A 20,710-nucleotide genomic window follows, 5' to 3' on the forward strand; every position below is an offset into this window, starting at 1 on the left:
TCTTCTTCACTGAAGGATATAGCATTTCAAAGTGTTGTTTTAATTTTCTCACAGCCGAAGGATACCCTTCAAGCACTTAGTAGAAAAGCATCTGCTGTGAATATGGAAAAATTCAAGAAGTTCGCAGCACGAAGGAAATGGAAAGTAAGACCTAACAGTTCTTTATAGTAACTATTGTTCTTTGGCTTTGGAATAAGTACATGTAACAGCGGGTCACATGAAATCATAATGCTTAACTGTGCTCTAACATGGAACAAGCAGCATGATGGTACCCATGGCTCATCCTGGTTTATTGTCCCCAGCACAACTGGGCCAGGAGTAAAGGAGGAGCAAGTGGGAATGAATGGTTAAAGATTAAGTGTAGTTTAACATGGCGTGTCAACATAGCCAGTATATATTAACACATGAAAGCTATTGAGAGCTTCATCTGGGCCTTAAATGATTTGGTTTAGTTCAGTCTTGAACTTCTTGTATATTTGTTAGACTTTTATTTTTATTTTTTTTATAATATTTTTATTCATTTTCCAATGAATAAAAATTATACAATTCATACATCTTAATTACATCCCATTTCTCTTTTTTGACTTCCCTCAACCTGTCTGAGATTCCTTCATAACTTTACTTCTTCCACATTTCTAACTAATAATATTCTAACATTTCTTTTCACAGAGCTCCATTAAAACTTACAAACGTTATCTGATTATCACTTAATTTTTGCATATACTCTGTAAATTTCTTCCAATCTTCTGTAAATCTCTGATCTTGTCGATTTCGGATCCTTCCAGTCAGTCTATTGAGTTCTGCATAGTCCATCATTTTCATTCTCCATTCTATATTTGTTAGACTTTTAGAGTGAAATTGGTACAGGGCATTACAGCTGAGCAGCATATAGTATTTCCAGCGTATCTTGAGAAATGAAAGAAGAGCAGGAGGAAGTAAGAGCAGCAAGGAGTTTCTTGCAAACTGTGAAAAAGAGACGTGTAGGATAACTTGGAAGAAAGAGATATGGAACAGTGTGCATCATCAGGGGATAATAACTGTTAGTAGGGAGAGAGTTAGCAAATAAGTCCAACCAAAGAAAAGAACTCCTTCTTGGAAACGAGATCAGCAAATGCAAGGCAGATGTGGCTGTTGATGAATTCAGCCCTATAAAAATAGATCCCAAATTTGTCCTAGATCTGACTCTCACAAGACTTTCTAATGTGATAATAAGGCATTCCAAGGTTATTTGGCCACATCAGTTTTCAGTGGCAGATACTTAATGTCCAGTATGCCTTGTCATATTCACCATATGACAGAAGCTCTCGAAAATTGAATGCCTCTCCAAATGCAGTATTCCACAATGGCACGTTGAACCATACGCCACGTAGAACGATATGCCACATAGTACTAAAATGGTAATATTGATTGTGTTGCTGCTTGGCAACCCTGTTTTATTAATATGCTTATTAGCAATCATTCACTGATGATCAGTGGATCTTTCCTCAGTGGGAAATACAGGCAGTGACCGTTTTAGGTGTGTCTGATATGTGTGTTACTGCATCGTTCTGGACCCAAAAGTGACCTGAAAATGTCACCAAAAGAGGCAAGGCAGAGACAGAGTGTGGTGTTTGCAGGCTTTTTCAATGGGTGTTCTGATTACATGTGATTTCACACAAGTGCACAATGACCACACAACCGGGGAGTTGCCTGTAATGGTGCCCTCTAGAACAGGCTTCCTGAACCTCGGCCCTCCAGATGTTTTGAGACTACAATTCCCATCATCCCTGACCACTGGTCCTGCTAGCTAGGGATCATGGGAGATGTAGGCTGAAAACATCTGGAGGGCCGAGGTTGAGGAAACCTACTCTAGAAGTTGTTGGACTATAATCATCATCCTGGACCACCAGCTGTGCTTTCTGGGGCTGATGGGAATTGAAGTCCAGCAACATCTGAAGGGGGTACCATTGGCTAACTCACCATCAGACGACACTGTTTTATTTTATGTTTTGGATGGGCAATTTGTCTATAGGGAATCAGATCTGAGAGGATCGTTCTGCAAGGTAAAGTGGGAAGAAATGGAGAGAGTTGGCGGTTCAGTTTGGATACGACAAGGGCAGGGGGAATAAAGGTTTCCGCAGGACTTAACCTGGACTGGAAACAACTGTCAGGGTGTCTGCATTTCCTTCCTGCAAAATTCATGTAGGAGCAAATCTTTTTGCTGCCCTCTGTAGCAATCCTGCTGAACAACTATTGCAGATACATTGTGAGTCTGCAGCCTCTTTCATCTAGAGGACACTATATTTTACAGCATGACCCCTGGAATGCTCAGGGAAGTATGGAGTGTGTAACCATACTATTATCTTGAGGCAAATGGACCATATAAAAATACAGACCTTAGAGACTTATCTTGATTGCAACTACTAACAGTTTAGCAGTATTGCTTGCGGAACTGAACTCGTATCAGAAATGTTTCCTCTAATGAGTTTTTATGGTTTCACATAAATATTTGTCTCTTCTCTTACAAAAGCAATCAGTGCGCTTAATATCGCTATGCCAAAGATTATCAAGATCCTTTTTGTCCAGAAGTAACATGAGCGTGGCTAGGAGCGATGACACTCTGGTAAGTAAATACTTGGGAGTATGGGGATTAACATAGAATATAACATCTTCTGAACTGCAGTAATTGGAACTGTAATGTCCCTTGCAGGTGTTTCAAATTGATCCCAAGGAACTGAGCAATAAATACAGACAAAAGACAATATGTGGACAATACCTGTAATCTAATTTAAGATAGATGACTAAATTTTGCTCAGTCAGTTCTGCTTTCCATATTTCTGGATGAAGCTACAGTGGTGCCTCGCAAGACGGAATTAATCCATTCCGCAAGTCTCTTCGTCTTGCAGTTTTTTCGTCTTGCGAAGCACGGCTATTAGCGGCTTAGCGGCTATTAGCGGCTTAGCGGCTATTAATGGCTTAGCAGCTTAGCGGCTATTAACGGCTTAGCAGCTTTAAGAAAAAGGAAACAAACTCGCAAGAACTTGCAAGATGTTTCGTCTTGCGAAGCAAGCCCATAGGGAAATTTGTCTTGCGGAACGACTCAAAAAACGGAAAACTCTTTCGTCTAGCGAGTTTTTCGTCTAGCGAGTTTTTCGTCTTGCGGGGCACCACTGTAATTCATTGCAATGCTATTTGAGCACCACTAATGGGTTAAATCTAGAAACAAGCCAGAAGTCTCTCAAGTAGATAGAGGAGAACAGCAGGTATCAAGCAGAAAATTGGGCTGGCATTTTGTCTCCCTTCTTCATACCAGTCACCTTAATTACAGCAGTGGCTTGGCTGGCGGACATTGGGGTACCAAAGTGTAAGAAGATTCTCCCCCTTCCGCTTGTCTGAGCTGCCATCAGTGTGATACAGTTGAGAGGTGTGGCCACCTTATTTGCTTTAGTGTAACCATGTAGCTGGCCAAGGGATATGAGGAGAGATTCTGCCATTCCCAATAAGATGTCGGCAGGCAGCATGACTATAGATTTGTACAACTCCCAAGACCAGCTGCTGCGTTGCACTCAGAACCCAGATCTGTGAACCCATGCCAGATATATAATTCATGTACATTACTCCACAGGCTATGAACTCCATGTTGAACACCCAGCATGTGTGTCCACAAAAGTTTGTCATAAGTTATAGTTTATCACACAAAATATTGTTTATTTGTTGCATGTATATATCACCTTTCTCTCCAAGGGGCTCAAGTTTTCTGTCCCTTCTCATTTAATCCCCACAACAACCTTGTGAGGTAGGTTAGGCTGGGAGGCAGTGGCTGGCCCTAGGTCACCCAGTGAACTTCGTGGCTGAGTGAGGATTTGAACCCTGGACTCCTCCAGGTCCTTGTCCAACACTCTAACCACTACACCACAGTGGTTCTCAGATAGGGATGTCCAACTAAATGTTACTTAGAATAGACCCATTAAAATTAATAAACATAACTGTTAGACCCATTAATTTCCGTGGGTCTGCTGAGTAAAACACGAGTAGCACCCATAGTTTATGGTTTTAAGGCTAAACCGTATTTTAGTGACCACAATGCAGAAACTGGAAGCATTTGCTTCCTGGTTTTAAACTTGCTTTAGCTTCTCATCATGTCTACACTAAGCAAAAGGGTGGTTACTTTGAACTATGGTTTTTTGAAACAAACCAGGCTCAGATTGTGATATTTGGTCTTGGTTTGCTTTAATAAACCATAGTTGAAACAGCTGTTCTTAATTTAGACATCATAATGTATTGCGTGTTTAGCTTAAACCAGCAACACTTCCTTTTTTTGCTTTCACATGAAAGCAGGTATGTTATCTGTTTTGATTTGATGTTTTCTGATTTACACTTGGAGGTGCATAAATCCTGTAGATTTCTTTTTAAAAGTTTGATTCTGTACTTTATGAAATGTGTTCTTAAATACAGTGGTACCTCGGTTTATGAACTTAATCCGTTCTAGAAGTCCATTCTTAAACTGAAACCGTTCTTAAACCAAGGCGCGCTTTTTCGGATTCTGTTCTTAGACCAAGGTAAAGTTCACAAACCAGGACACTACTTCCGGTTTTGCGGAGTTCGTAAATCAAATCATTCGTAAACAGAGCTGTTCTTAAACTGAGGTACCACTATAGTAGTTTTAATAAGTATCATGCAAACATTTTTCCCCTCAGAATTAAAAGTCCTTAGGCATTAAAAATTCTGCAGAGTGGCAAGTCTATCTGTCTTACACTCTTTATCTCACTTTGCTAACTTCCACATTTTTGTAAATAAAATCTCTGCTAATTGATGTGCTGTTATTTTTTAATGTTGAATCAGAAATCGTAACCGTTGCAAAACCAGCTCCCAGTAGGATTGTAGCCTTGTGCCTCTGTAGTTTAAAACCTTATAAACTCTAGATAGGAGTAATTTATAGCACTGTTCTGCTTCAAGATGTTGTTCTTGGGAAATAGATGCTTCTTATTCCTGTTTTTATGTTGATGTAGCTTTCAGAAAATGAATTGTGAAATGCATAATAGAGCTCTTTTAAATCAGGGTCAAAGATATGTGCTGATGCATAAAAAAGGAGACTCTTATTAGAGAAAGTAAATTACCTCCAGAATTTAAGCAGATGTTATAACAGCTTGTTTCCCATTGGGAATGGCAGTCATACTGTGAAATGACAATATATTGCTTCTGAAGAGTTTATTTCCTTTCCATACCGTCCTCCCTCTCAAAGCTAATAACTTCTTTTCTCTTGTCTCTCCCTTCCCATCTACTTTCTGGTTAATTTATGAGGACGAGGAAGATTCATTTGTAATGAAAGCCATCATTCATGCCATCAATGATGACAACGTTCCTGGTCTCCAGCACCTTCTGGGCTCTTTGACCAATTATGATGTCAATCAGCCTAATAAGGTATGCTGTTGTTGAATAGATTTAGCAGCTAAAGAAGAAGAAGCTATCATTTTTACTGACAAACAAAGATCAGCCCAAAGACTCGTGAGCATTCCAATATCAATTCAGGAAAATCTTCCTGGGAAGGTTACAGAGCAGTTTTCTTTGGCGTTTTTTATTTGCATGTGTGGACAAGGACCTATCTCTCCCACTTGATAATTTATATCAATTTATATAATCTAGCTTTTAACACCCGTTTTGAGAAATACCACAACATCTATAGACAGTTACTTCCATTCTTGATGTCCTTGCCCAGATTTGCTAGCAGTGATGAGTGGAGTAGAAGGAAAATCTAAGGCTGTTATGTGCAGTTTAGGCCTCCCCTCCAAAAAAAAACCAAAAAGCTACCATTCCTTCCTCTCATTGGGTGGTCCTGGGAGGGAGGTTCCTGGTGCTACCTACACAAGTGAGTAGAATGGATGGTTGTTGCTGTGAGAATGAGGTGTTGCATAGTTAGCTGTTCCTCTTCCTTTTCATTGAAAACCGCCAGTGTACATCCAGCCCTGAAAAACTTGCTTTTCTGTATAATTAAAATACTCAGTGCCTTTATTCTTAAATCATTATTTATCTTCCGAATCTTTTATTGTCTTTGCATCGCTCCAGTGAATTGGTTTTTCATGATTTGTCAATATCCTTTTTGAAATACGATGCCAATGCTCTAGATAAATGTTCACAAAGCTAAATTTAGCAGTGCTGTCTCTCACCTACATTATGAAAACAATAATCCTAATAATGAAAAATAAAGACACTGCATGTTTGGTATAGGTTTTGTTACACATAGAGAGCTTTCGTACATGGTGCACCAGACCCATTCTAAATCTTTCTCAGAACCTCATTGCATTGCATTTTTGGATGTTTGTTAAATGTATCTGGACTTTCAGAGCGATTTTGATGCAGCTCTTCAAAAGCAGACGCTTACTCTTCGTACACAGATTTTGCATCAGCTAAAACATTTATATGTATTTATAAATATCCATATACCACTATATCATTAAAAAATCAAAGCAGCTTACAATCTTGTCTTCATATATAATAAAATCTGTTAAAAAAATAAATCAGAGACTATCAACTAGCGCGCGCGCTCTCTCTCTCTCTATATATATATATATAATGTTGTTCTCTTCCATAATCTCTTGAGACCCAGCCAGATGGGTGGGGTATAAATAATAAATTATTATTATTGAGAAAAGTGATCAGTTTTTAACAGTTTGTTCATTGCAGCATGGGACACCTCCATTTCTGATTGCTGCTGGATGTGGAAATATTCAAATGCTTCAGTTATTCCTAAAGCGAGGTGCCCGCATTGATGTCCAAGATAAGGTGAGACAATTGTTTAGATTGGTATCTAAATGTGTTACTTATTTGCAGTGCATTTTAGAAGGAAACAGATTGAACATTTGTTTACATTGTTGTAAATGAAGATTATAGATTGCAGTCATTCCTGCAGCTCAGTCATATTCTAAATTTGGCAAAGAGCAATTGCATTTCTCACCCTTTTGTTAGTATCAGCAAGTTAATACCCATATGAATTCATTTTATTTGAATGAATACCTAAACAAAATGTTTCCACTTTGGAAAAGTCGCTTTGTTAGATCTTGATAATTCTCCTCATCGTGTAACATTATCCTAAGTGTGTTGGAATATGTTGCTTATGGTTTTATTGATTGCCATCATCAAATATTTTGGACAGGCAGGATCTAATGCAATCTACTGGGCATCTCGACATGGTCACGTCGAAACTCTGAAATTCCTCCATCTAAATAAATGTCCTTTGGATGTTAGAGACAAGGTAAGGGCAAACTTTTAAATCTGTTGGAGCATTATTTTAGAACTTCTATTTTAGGTAGCCTTGTGGTGCCATCGTATAGCTTCTCTACTCAGAAATAAGCCCCACTGACTTCAGTGGGACCTAAGAAAGGTAAAGGTAAAGGACCCCCGACAGTTGAGTCCAGTCACAGACGACTCTGGGGTTGCGGCGCTCATCTCGCTTTACAGGCCTAGGGAGCTGGCGTTTGTCCGCAGACAGTTTTTCCGAGTCATGTGGCCAGCATGACTAAGCCACTTCTGGCGAAACCAGAGCACTGCTCTGGCCAGAGCAGCGATGTCACGCTGGCCACGTGACCCGGAAGTGTCTCCGGACAGCGCTGGCCCCTGGCCTCTTAAGTGAGATGGGCGCACAACCCCAGAGTCTGTCAAGACTGGCCCGTACGGGCAGGGGTACCTTTACCTTTACCTTTTACAGTGTTTCTAAAAATTAAATAACATTAATTCTGTTAAAGTACTTGTTCTATGCTAACTCCTGAAGTTTTCTGTTAGAGTAAGGTTAGTATGTGCCACAGGTCTGTTGACCTGCACTGGGATGGGGTGGTTTCTCCACCAGTCAGTGTGGATGTCTGTAGGTAATGCTATCCCAAGCTATTTTCCAGCCAGCAGTAGCCCACAACAAGCTCCAAAGCAGAACCCTTTTGTTTATTTGTAGTATTCATATTATTGCTGCTGCTGTTGTTGTTTTTCTTTGAAACTGGCATGGGAGAAAAAGGGCAAACATCTCTCTATAGATTGTTCCCATCCAGTATTTATAGGAACCAATATAATCCATGATGTTGGGAGTACAGTGGTACCTCGGGTTAAGAACTTAATTCGTTCTGGAGGTCTGTTCTTAACCTGAAACTGTTCTTAACCTGAAGCACCACTTTAGCTAACGGGGCCTCCTGCTGCCGCTGCACGATTTCTGTTCTCATCCTGAAGCAAGGTTCTTAACCCGAGGTACTATTTCTGGGTGAGGGGAGTCTGTAACCTGAAGCGTATGTAACCTGAAGCATATGTAACCCAAGGTACCACTGTATTCAACAGTGTGGCATGAAGAATAACGCTTGTGTATGTTTTGTCTTCTTCTCAGTCTGGAGAAACTGCACTCCATGTGGCATCTCGGTATGGTCACGTTGATGTGGTTCAAGTCTTGTGTAGCATTGGCTCAAATCCAAATTTTCAAGATAAGGTGAGTAGTAGAGATTAAGCTTTATTCTGCTGCTAAGGAAAACCAGGATTCCTTCCCATTCAGTACTTGAAATTACCATGTGGGTTTTTTACTTGGAGTAGAAATTAGTGGGCCTAACGTTCCAGTTTCTATCGGTCTACTGTGCGCAAAACCTAGTTGTCAACCACCTAATGAGGCCTGTAGTCCATGCTTATGCACGTACTAGTAGCAGATTTCATTCATTCATTTGTTCATTTTATTTGTATAAATAAATCCCCGTGGTTCGAATCCCCGCAACGGAGTGAGCTCCCGTTGCTCGGTCCCTGCTCCTGCCAACCTAGCAGTTTGAAAACACATCAAAGTGCAAGTAAATAAATGGGTACCGCTCTGGCGGGAAGGTAAACGGCATTTCTGTGCACTGCTCTGGTTCGCCAGAAGTGGCTTACTCATGCTGGCCACATGACCCAGAAGCTGTACGCCGGCTCCCTCGGCCAGTAAAGCGAGATGAGCGCCGCAACCCCAGAGTCGGTCACGACTGGACCTAATGGTCAGGGGTCCCTTTACCTTTACTTTCCACAAGAAAGCCTGCTCCAGATGGCTTACAGCAAAGAAACAGGGATGCATTTCTAACAAGCTACAAAACAATTTCATAGTAACAAAGCAAAACAAAATATAACATACCAAAAGCCACATTTCAGTACTATAAATATAGCAAGATTACGTAACAGCATGCAGCTTCCCAGTGTTTCATACAGCAGTCCTTCCCAGGCTTACCTGAAGATGCAAACCACGTGCTCTACTTCTGAACTTTGGCCCTTTACCAACTAATCACCAACACTAAATATTAATATAATTAATATAATTAATATAAACACCAACACTAAATATTAATAATGGATTGAAAAGGCCTGTTTAAGGCTACTTCTCACTGAATGTTTCTGTGAATATATTATAATTGCCAACTTGGTAGAGAAGCATATCTGACCCAGTCAATCACAAATATAGTCATTGCTGATTTAATAAATTGCAACTCTTATTTCCTCTGTTTAATGCAGTCTTATGAGTTTTTCCCCCGCTGTGATTGCTCCAGAATGGCTGGGACGTCCCATGTGTTCACTCAGATTGTTGGGCTATCTGGTCCTAAGTAAAAATTCTGCAAATAAATGATAAGCTTTCCCCCCTTTTTATAAAGAGTCCCCCTTCCCTATCCCATTCATAGCTGTGCTACATGGGATTTACCATGTATCCCTTGAGGCAGGCCAGTAGTACATTCACTGCATGTATTACTAGTGATATCATCCAATTTAATCATGGTGGTAGTAGTAATAATATTCTTTTCAGTGTTTGTTGATGGGGGAATTAACTATTGGGATTGTTTGTGATCTATAGATATGAAACTAATAGAATTTGCAGTTCCACAAGTCAGTCGCGTGTCGATTGGGGAGCTGGAGCACACTGCTGTTGGAGATCATGACAAGGACATCTGCATGAATGAAGCCTATGCACAAATCTCCTACTTGTGTGTGCTTCCTCCTTCAGATATCGACCCCAGCGCATGGGCCACTATGCCTGCTTGATGCATTGAAGGGCACTAATTCACAAATACGAAGCACATCCTGTTAATAACTTTTTAATGGGATTGTGACATTTGCCTAGGAGTTAGATTTACTGAGTCAAAATTGGAAGTGTTGTTTAAGCATTAGGTCAGCTTTGTTAATAGCAATCTTACCAAATTGTTTTATAGGAAGAAGAAACTCCTTTGCACTGTGCTGCTTGGCATGGATATTACCTTGTTGCCAAAGCGCTCTGCAAGGCAGGCTGCAATGTGAATGTTAAAAATAAGGAAGGGGAAACTCCACTCTTGACAGCCTCGGCTAGAGGTTACCATGATATTGTGGAATGTTTGGCGGAGCATGGAGCTGACCTTGATGCAACTGACAAGGTTAGTTATGGTTGAATTGAGTCGCATTTAGCAAGAAATTGTCTATAAAGGTTTTGAATAGTAGAGAAGAGCTTTCAATAGCTTTCATAACTTGTTTGGATATTGCATGTCATTGTTAATCATTAAATGAAGGCTGTCTTAAGAAGTAGGATACAGCACTATGAAAAATTAATTAATTGCATTTACTATGCTTATTTCATATAACTGTATAGTGATCTCCTCTGTGGTTCAGCTGTTCATTTTGGGAGACTTAAGGCTCTTCCATGTTTTGCTGAAAATAACCAGAACATCCCAAATGATAGCAAGACTTTTTAAATTTTTATTAAATACTTGAAGTAGAAATAAGATGGTGAAAATATATGATGCTCAGCATACAGATAGATTACTAGAAGTTTGCAGTTTCTTCCTTGTCCGCATCCAGTCTTTGAAGATTGATTGATCCAACTCTGACTCCAGTTTGACCCTATGAAAGGATAATCCATAGTCTGGATTGATGGGCTCTCATCCATGGTCAGAGCCCTCTATCCTGCCTGCAGCAGGAGCTCAGTTTGGTTCTTTATCAATCAGAGAGACACTTAAAAGGCAAAGTGGGGAAAGAAACAAGGCATTTTTAGCTGAATAAGAAGTTCAAGCTTCAGTCCTTTTCCCACTTACCTGGGAGTAAGCTGCATTGAATTCAGTGTGAATTACTTCTAAGACACAGAGCAATAGAGCAGTATAAGAAACAAAGTCAAAAATGTAAAAGTCTTTGGCAATAACCCTAGATTTGGGCCCCCTTTTTGAATAATTCAGAGATGCTTTCCCATATACCGGGAGCAAGCAAATGTATCTTTTATTTCCAACTTTTAAGTATCTGAAATCCAGGAAACTCTAGTGTATTTTTGAGTCCTGCGTTTACCAAAAAGGACTCTTTCCAATATATGAGGTTAGAGTCTCTCCAGCAAAGCTCCGCTTACTGTTTAGAAGTGTCACAATGAGTACAAACTCAGCAGTATTCATTATCATCAAGACGTACTGAAGAAGAAAAATACAATTCTCTCTCTCTTACTAGAAATTCGGGGTTTCTTTAAATAGCTGTTTCTTTTGCAGTTTTAAGAGTTTTCATTGTGAGACTTACTTGCAGTTCTCTGCATCTGTACTGTACTTACAGCAAAAGAATCATTGTGGAAAGTGGAAAAAATTAAGTGGTTTTGTCTGTGATAGATTTATATAGAAATTTCCTCATAACCTTTTAAGCACTGCACAATGCTAACTGAATGTGCAGCTAATTAAACAGGACTAGTTTTTCATGAGGTAGTTTTGAAGTTCCTGTTTGGTCTTTTTCTTGACACCTGCAAGGAGTAGCTTTCAGTACCAGGGAAATGTACATGGGCTAAGCTGTGCTATTTAAATCTACTCTTTCATTTATCTAGAACATTTCTTTTTTTCATTTGGGTCCCAAACAAGCCAGGAAAGGATGTAACTTTTTATGGGACAAAACCATTTGTACCTCAGTCCAAGGTGGTCACGATTGAGAACCTATGGTGACTGCCATTTTATCCTAACCGCAACTCTGAAGTTGATGACTCCCGATCATCAAATGGGCTTCATGGTCAAGCAGGGCATTAAGAACATTCCTCTACAATCCAGCCCACAGCCCACTGGACCACAGTGGGGCTGGTTCAGAAGTAATGTGATAATTTAGCATACAAGAACAACCCTAGCCTCTGGTTCCTGCATTTTCCTCCTTCCTTGGTGTTCCACAAGAAAGAATGGAAGCATCTGGTTTCCTCTTTAGAATTAACTACGGTTTAGGATACTTTCTGAAACCTCTAAAGTGTGATTAATCTTAACGTTGGTTAATGGGTTATTAAGCTAGTTTATATACATAGTTGACATTAACCATACTTTAGAGTTCAGTTGACACACCAATGGCAGTTAATCTGAAATGGAAGATTCCAGACGCATTCACAGTAATGTGCCTCCTCACAGTCATGTGAGGACAGAGGGAGCACAGCAGTCCAGAGGGAGGTTAATCTTGTTCTAGTAATTTTAAACCACGGTTTAGTGTTGCATCCAACTGCAGACACTGACTTAACTAGGAAGTTATCAGGTTCCACAAAGCCCAAAAGGAGCTCTGTGGTGCTCAAAATGACTGAATATTATTGTATTTGCTTCTGATAGAAACATGTTAAAAAAACAGTTACTGATTTTGTTTGCAATACAAGAAATAGCTGGTCATTCTTTTTTTGTGTGCATTTAGGATGGACACATAGCCCTTCACCTTGCAGTCCGAAGATGTCAGATGGAAGTGGTTAAAATGCTTATCATACAGGGATGCTTCATAGATTTCCAGGATAGACACGGGAACACCCCTCTCCATGTGGCCTGCAAAGATGGAAACATTCCCATTGTGATGGCACTCTGTGAAGCAAACTGTAACATCGATATAACCAATAAGGTACTTATACAAAAAACAGCAACCCTACAGCGTTTGTACTAAGGGCTTTTCCAGATGACAAATCATTCCAGCACTGAATGCACAGTAGGTTTGCACTTGAGAGGGATCAAACAGTTCTTTTTCCTCCAAAAAAGGCTACAATTAAATGAAAACTCCCATTTTCTGAGTACCGAAAATGCAATTGCTAATCTCTGAGGGAGGGAAGGGGATATTTCTCTACAGCTCGTGGTTCCATTTCAAGAGTGAATGCTCATTGTTCAGTGTAATTAGTACCTATTAGGTAGTTCTCATGATTGTCTACCCCCCATGCCCTTTGGTGAATTTTATATTATTTTACTTGAATAGCCTCAGTATCCAGAGAAGTTACACTCTATTCTCCCTCGTCTGTTCACATACTAAGCAGGCTAATATACTTATACAGTGGTACCTTGGTTTACGAACTTAATCCGGAAGTCCATTCTTAAACCAAAACCGTTCTTAAACTGAGGCGCTTTCCCAAATGAGGCCTTCTGCTGCCGGTGCCCTTCCACCATTCGGATTCCGATCTTAGACCGAGGTAAAGTCCGGTTTTGCGGAGTTTGTAAACCAAATCGTTCGTAAACAGGAGTGTTCTTAAAGTGAGGTACCACTGTATCTTCTAGACATGTTCATTAATTCAGTTGTATTTTTATTTCATCTTGCCAGGTTCAGTCACTCTTCATTTTATTTGCTGAGAATCTGAATTTGACACACAGTCCCAGTTTACACAAAATTCTTCATACTGTTCTTGTGCAATCAGAAATTTATCGGTGCAGTTTTCGGTTCTGGCATTATAGAGGCAGATAGACCCCTTCAAGCTATTTCTCAGCAACATTGCCTACCCACCTCCTGGCAGATTGGCCACTTACCTTCTGGCAGTGCTCAGCTGCTTCTGAGGTAGCAGAAGCGAGCAAGAAAATTGCTGCATTAAGCGAACTAGTAATTAACTAGGGGAAAGGTGCATTGGTGATAGGTAGCATGTGGGTGTAAGGATGCTTTTAGGTCCTAAGGTGGAAAAGCTTAGATCCCTTAGACAGCTTCTCATGTTTTATTTTGCTTCCATGCAGCTGGTAAATAATACATCTCAGCAACTCTTGTTCCTTTGCGCATTAGAAGATTGCTGTTAATTGCATTGCAAAAACATTGTATGCCTCTGTGGTGTTGGTATTACTTCTTTGTGAAAATGGCTCGGCAGTATGTGGGAAAGCGAAATACAGTACTTAACAGGTTTGACTCTTGTGACTTTCCATGTAGGAGTTTGTAGAACTTCCGGATTTTTCCTGGAGCTAATTTCAATGGCTTTAGAGATCCTAAAGCTGACACACTGTGTGTGTATAGGTAGGGAGGGAGGCAAATCTTGGATTCTATAATGCTACAGAAGTGGAGGATAATGCAGCTTTTATATGACACAAATCTGTTCAATTCAAGATTCCTTGCATTCCTTTCAAGGAACATTGTAATATTGCAGTTACAACCTGACCACCTAAACACCCCTCATGACCTTCTGTGCTACAACCCACCATGGAAAGTTGCGGGTTTTTGGCTGACCCTGTGCAATCATTTATTTGGATTATTTTTAAATTTAAGTGTCACCAGCTGCCAAGTAAAAAGCTTATGATAATAAGCCCTCTGCCCTCTTATGTTAGCTTAATCCTGACTGATTGAGCAATTAAATGCAGAACCATGATAGAAATTGTGCTTTCAGGGAAGCAGAGTTAATACAGCTAAAGGCTTGACTTTATGGCTGAAAATCTTATACTGGTCTCAATGGCTTGGCACCAGTTTCCCCCTGGGGGAAAAAGCAAACCCCTATATCTAAAGAGGTCAAGTAGTTTCGTTACACATGTATGATGGTTTGCACCTTAAGCTCTTTCGGTTTGTGACATCATTAGATGCCATGAATTTTATTCAACTTGCTTGTTCGACTTTGAGCACAAAACATTCTAACTGTAAATCATCTTCACAATCAAATCTTTTGACAAGGAATGATAGACTTAATGAAGCATCCATTCTGGATCCTTAAACGTGACATTAAGCAGTTTATTGGATATGTCACAGTCTTGTATAGTGTCAGGTAAATAATCTGTTCAGCCTAGTGGAGATTACTCTAACTGACAAGGGTTCTGCAGAGTTTGGGGAAAATATTTTTCCCAGCTCTTCAGTTGAAGATCCTTTGACTGGAGATGCCAGGAGTTATAAATGCAAGTAGTTCTCAAACCACCAAGCTCTTATTAACTTTCTTTCTTTGCTGCTGCTGCTCCAGATTAATTAAGGAAAGGTGAAATATTTCTGTGCATGTGCTCAAAAAGGTCATAATATTTGATGAAATTACAGCAGCACAGATAAGGTAATATCACTAAGCAGCTTTGCCCAGAAGGAGCACAGAAAATGTATTAACCAAGTAAATGTTCATTCTGTGTCTGGCAGTAAAGCCAGGATTTAACAAAAACGATGGAAGAATTAACAACATACATGGTTGTAATTATCCTACAAAAAGAACACAGACTTGTATGTAATTTGCAACAACTTCATATTTTAAAAGTAAAACTTTAGAAGCCTTAATACAAGCTTTAAAATATACAAACACTTGTGTTTCTGCACTCCGATAGAAATCCCTAAATAATATAGTCATAGCAGAATCCATATATATATATATATATATATATATATATATATATACACACACACACACACACACACACACACACACACAGTGGTACCTCAGGTTACATGCGCTTCAGGTTACATACGCTTCAGGTTACAGACTCCGCTAACGCAGAAATAGTGCTTCAGGTTAAGAACTTTGCTTCAGGATGAGAACAGAAATCGTGCTCCGGCTGCGCGGCGGCAGTGGGAGGCCCCATTAGCTAAAGTGGTGCTTCAGGTTAAGAACAGACCACCGGAACAAATTAAGTTCTTAAACCGAGGTACCACTGTATATATATGATGCCACTGCTGTTTTAGATGCTTTCCCCCCTCTCTCCTCCCCCCCCCCCCCCGAGGAAATGAGAGCTGCCTATAAAAAACAATGCAGATATCTAGGATTTTAGTACTGCAGTATTCATGACTGGGCAGTAGAGTGACCTCAAGCAAAAGTTATCAAGTGTAGGAATTCCTTTAATGTGTTTAGTGTGAATCCATAGTTCCCCTCTCCAAACAGCAAGATGAATTACTATAGTACTGTGACCTCAACATTCCTTTCAGATGTTGTTTCTAAACACTGATTCATGGAAGTTTTAAAGGTTTCTTTAAGGAGGAAAAAGTGAGTAGGCACCACTGTAAAGTTGCTTGCTTCTGCTGAAGATTAAGCCTTGGGAGTTCACTTCTTGGGTTACAAACTGCCTTGCTAGATTACGGTGTGCTGAATGGTTTAGTCACTAAACTGCAAGAGGCATGATTATATCAAACTGGTATATTGAGAGGCTCCTAGAGTATGACCCTGTTCAGATATAATGCTGCGCATAAGGAGCCTTGGTCTTGCAAACTCCCTCTTCTCCTTTCTCTCACATTGCCAAGAGGAAGTTTGAAACCTTTCATTTTTGCTTAACTGCAGCTACCCACTTCTTTTGAACCAGGAATCATAGTTTAATAAAGGTAAAGGGACCCCTGACCATTAGGTCCAGTCGCGGACGACTCTGGGGTTGCGGCACTCATCTCACTTTACTGGCTGAGGGAACTGGCGTACAGCTTCCGGGTCATGTGGCCAGCATGACTAAGCCACTTCTGGCGTACCAGAGCAGCACATGGAAACGCCATTTACCTTCCCACCGGAGTGGTACCTATTTATCTACTTGCACTTTGACGTGCTTTCGAACTGCTAAGTTGGCAGGAACAGGGACCGAGCAACGGGAGCTCACCCCGTCACAGGGATTCGATCCGCCGACCTTCTGATCGGCAAGTCCTAGGTTCTGTGGTTTAACCCACAGCACCACCTGTGTCCCTCTCATAGTTTAATACGATCCACTTTATCCAGGAATCATAGTTTAATACGATATGGTCCAGTTTCAAAACAAGCTAACTTCAAACCATGGTTCAGGAAATGAGACTTCTTTAAACCAGCCGCAGTTAGTGATAAACTTTGATTCCTAGTTTGGAAAAAACAGGAAACTGCTGTTCACCAAACACTTCCTTTCAGCTGCATGGAAGGAGGAATGAGTGCAAGACCATGTCTCTGTCTGCAAGCCAATCACAACATTTTACTATTTTGACTGGATTATTGTTTCAGCAGAAGTCTTATTTTATCTTTTATAGTATGGTAGGACACCTTTACATCTGGCAGCGAACAATGGAATTCTCGATGTTGTCCGGTACCTTTGCCTAAGTGGAGCAAATGTGGAGGCGTTAACTTCTGTAAGTATGACCTAGGATATGGGTTTGGCAGTTTTCTGAAATCTCCCCCCCCCCCACACACACAAAGAGCTTCTGAGCTATAACACTTAGGTTTTTAAAAAATCTTACACACAATATACAGGCTTTTCTGACACTAAGCCTAAAATAAATTAATTTGGAACGCGGTTAGCGACAGTATTCTTGCTAAGAACACAGCTACTTCGTTTCCAGTAACATGTTAGCTATTCCCCTGACAATGTGTGTTGAAAACCTATAAATACAATATTTAGGCCTTTTTGAAATTAGTTCCTCTGGAAAGCTTTCATGCTAAAAATAAGAAGGATAATTCACAGTGTACTGGCATGTGTGGGAGGCAGAGTGAATGGATCAGCAAGCTTGCAGGTGAGCTTGTAAAACAATTACTGCTTGTCCAACGGATCTGCGCCACTGCCTCCAATCAGCACCACCTGCTGTCTTCTCAGCTCTCACCAGGGTTGAGTAATGTTCCTAAAACTGACCTTCTTGAAGAACCAAATAGCTATCACACGCATCATCGCCTGCATTTTAACTAAGTAACGTGTGGGGTTTTCTGCAGGAGGCGCATAGAGCTTGCACCCAAAATGTGTGCCCCCCCCTCGGTCTACCTGCATAGTTGTCAGGGCTCCCCTGCTGCAAGCCAAAGAGTTATATGTCATAGGCTCACAACATTGCTGTAAAGAGAACCAGTAAGAGATAATTTTTGCGTGCAATTTATGTGCCTGTATTTTTCATCTTTGTTGGAAGCCGCCCAGAGTGGCTGGGGAAACCCAGCCAGATGGGTAGGGTACAAATAATAGGTAAAGGTAAAGGGACACCTGACCATTAGGTCCAGTCGTGGCCGACTCTGGGGTTGCGGCGCTCATCTCACCTTATTGGCTGAGGGAGCCGGCTTACAGCTTCCGGGTCATGTGGCCAGCATGACTAAGCCGCTTCTGGCAAACCAGAGCAGTGCACGGAAACGCCGTTTACCTTCCCGCCGGAGCAGTACCTATTTATCTACTTGCACTTTGATGTGCTTTTGAACTGCTAGGTTGGCAGGAGCAGGGACCGAGCAACAGGAGCTCACCCCGTCACAGGGATTTGAACCGCCGACCTTCTGATCGGCAAGTCCTAGGCTCTGTGGTTTAACCCACAGCGCCACCCACGTCCCGTGTGCAATTTATGTGCCTGTATTTTTCATCTTTGTTGGAAGCCACCCAGAGTGGCTGCGGAAACCCAGCCAGATGGGTGGGGTACAAATAATAATATATTATTATTATTATTATTATTATTATTATTATTATCATCATCATCATCATCATCATCATCATCATCATCATCACCCCTGCAGCACTTGCAGTGATTTAAAGCTAATTCACATATTCAAAGGAATCTCTATGAACTGTACTACAGAGCAGGGAAATAAAGTGGCCTCATTTTGAAGATTTTAACTTTTTACTTGGAACTCAGAATCCAGAATAACTCCACCTATGTCCACACTTGCATGCACACTAGCTAATAACAATTAGAATTACTACTTGGTCAGCATCATAAGGTTGTATTGAAAAACTAGGGGGGAGGGGAGTTTGCTTTTTTCATTCTTTCACCACACTCTTGTGTTTTATTTAATGGATGGGTATAAAGTGCATTCATTTAAGTAGCTTAAGGGATATGTGATTATGGAAGCATAGTTTTGGATAGATGAGGTACCACAGTGTCTTCAAATGGTTAGCAGAAAAGAACCACTTTGAGTTCCGCTATTTTGTTGATCTTGGCGGTCTTAATTGAAGACATGCTAACACACTATCAGAAGGACTGCATTAGCTCTCCTTGCTTAAATCGAAAATGCAGTTCTGTTTCAGAAAAGATTGTAAATACAGAATGGGTAGGTCCTCAAGGTATAACAGTTGCACGAATGCAGCCTTAAGAGGCTACTGCAGTAAGCAATTTTTCTTATACTTCATTTCACACCAAACTGCTGACTCATGAAATGTGGGTAATTAAAAGTCAAAAGCAGAATGCTGAAGACTGATTTGCTCCGCTTCTGAGTTTGCTTAAGCTGTTTAAAGCTGTGCTGTCATCTTCCCTGCACTAACACCTCCCAGAGATGATGGACTAAGTAACCAAGTAATTCATTTCCCCCTCTCTATTTCTCATAGCTATATAAACACAATTCATGATTTCTTGCATCCTGTTTAAATGAGCACCAACAGATCATCGTAGTTGCATTTTAAAGATTCATATTGTTCATATGCAGTATTAGGAACACATGGCTTGGAAAAAGCATTTTGCGTGTTTCTTTGTAAACACAGGAGTAATCACGCTGAAAATGTTTCTGTCATATCAGGATGCTTCTATAAAAGAAGCATTAAGAGAAAAAAGAACAGAAAGATAACAAAATAGAGATTCCAGCTAGGAGCTCCTTGCTATTTCTTTCCTTAATCCATTTGCTTCTGACATAATTTATTTTCTTACCACCCTGAGGATATTGGAACATTTTTGTTTCTATTTTTCTCTTGTGGGCTAAAAGTCATTGGAGCTAATCCCTTGTCTTCTAACAGGATGGAAAAACAGCAGAAGATCTGGCTAGAGCAGAGCAACATGAACACGTAGCCAGTCTGCTTACAAGATTAAAAAAGGTGAGGAGATGAGTGAGAAATCGAACTTTATTTCGCTTTTTCACTTGAACCTAAAATATTATGAAAAATAATAGATCAAAAAAATAATTTTTAGTAATGGTTATTAATTCATTAACAGATATCACTTTAATTTTAATAAAATCGCCCAAAGGGTAAAGCATTCCCTTTTCCCTAGAGGAAAGCAGGGTCGTATCCAGCAAAGTTGTCCCATTAGCACAAAGGCTTCCCCTTGTTCCATGGGGCTTTGTCTCCCCTATCCCTCCCGTCATTCGTTATATTTCTGCTACTTGAATCAGAATACTAATTCCTGCACAACTGCTTTACTCTGGAAATTATGGGATGTTTAAAGAACTAGAAGCATTTTGATGTTTGGCGTTTCTCTTCACAATTACGTGTTTGTTTTATTCTTGGCTTTCGCCTTATAGGATACACACAGAGCACTTTTCATCCAGCATCTTAGACCTACTCATAATCTGCAGCCGAGAATAAAACTTAAGCTTTTTGGACACTCGGCATCTGGGAAAACTACTCTTGTGGAGTCTCTGAAGTGTGGGCTCCTGAGAAGCTTTTTCAGAAGGCGCAGACCAAGGCTTTCCTCTACAAACTCTGTCCGTTTCCCCCCTTCACCTTTATCTAATAAGCCATCAGGTACCATTTTAAGGCCTTTTATGTTAATAGTCATTGTTTTTTACCTCAGTGCATTGGGTGAACTTACTAGTTTACAGCAACTGTTTTAATTTGTGGTGTTTGTGCTGTGCCTAATCTAGTTACAGTAATGCAGTGATCACTTTTAATGCAAAGCTGGAGAAGGCAGAAGAATAGCCTTCCTGCAGGAAGGTGGGGCTTGCTAGAAACCATATTTTTGCGTGTATTAGACAAGGTTTTTTGACTCAAAAATCATTTCAAAA

At 40.3% G+C, this 20,710-nt stretch overlaps 1 protein-coding gene across 2 annotated transcripts in view; it reads left to right on the forward strand.

Moving 5' to 3' along the window:
- The window catches only part of DAPK1 (death associated protein kinase 1), an 86,929-nt gene that overhangs the window by 51,930 nt on the left and 14,289 nt on the right, over positions 1 to 20,710 (forward strand). For both annotated transcript variants that reach the window (XM_079996003.1, XM_079996002.1), the window contains exons 10-20: positions 55 to 144; positions 2,510 to 2,602; positions 5,281 to 5,400; positions 6,661 to 6,759; positions 7,130 to 7,228; positions 8,339 to 8,437; positions 10,161 to 10,358; positions 12,601 to 12,798; positions 17,068 to 17,166; positions 19,725 to 19,802; positions 20,228 to 20,450. In XM_079996003.1, coding sequence (XP_079852129.1) covers positions 55 to 144; positions 2,510 to 2,602; positions 5,281 to 5,400; positions 6,661 to 6,759; positions 7,130 to 7,228; positions 8,339 to 8,437; positions 10,161 to 10,358; positions 12,601 to 12,798; positions 17,068 to 17,166; positions 19,725 to 19,802; positions 20,228 to 20,450 — 1,396 coding nt within the window. The remainder of the gene's footprint in view (positions 1 to 54; positions 145 to 2,509; positions 2,603 to 5,280; positions 5,401 to 6,660; positions 6,760 to 7,129; positions 7,229 to 8,338; positions 8,438 to 10,160; positions 10,359 to 12,600; positions 12,799 to 17,067; positions 17,167 to 19,724; positions 19,803 to 20,227; positions 20,451 to 20,710) is intronic.

This window comes from Podarcis cretensis (genome assembly GCF_951804945.1).
Source record: "Podarcis cretensis genome assembly, chromosome: 11".
In the NCBI taxonomy this organism is placed as follows: Eukaryota; Metazoa; Chordata; class Lepidosauria; order Squamata; family Lacertidae; genus Podarcis; species Podarcis cretensis.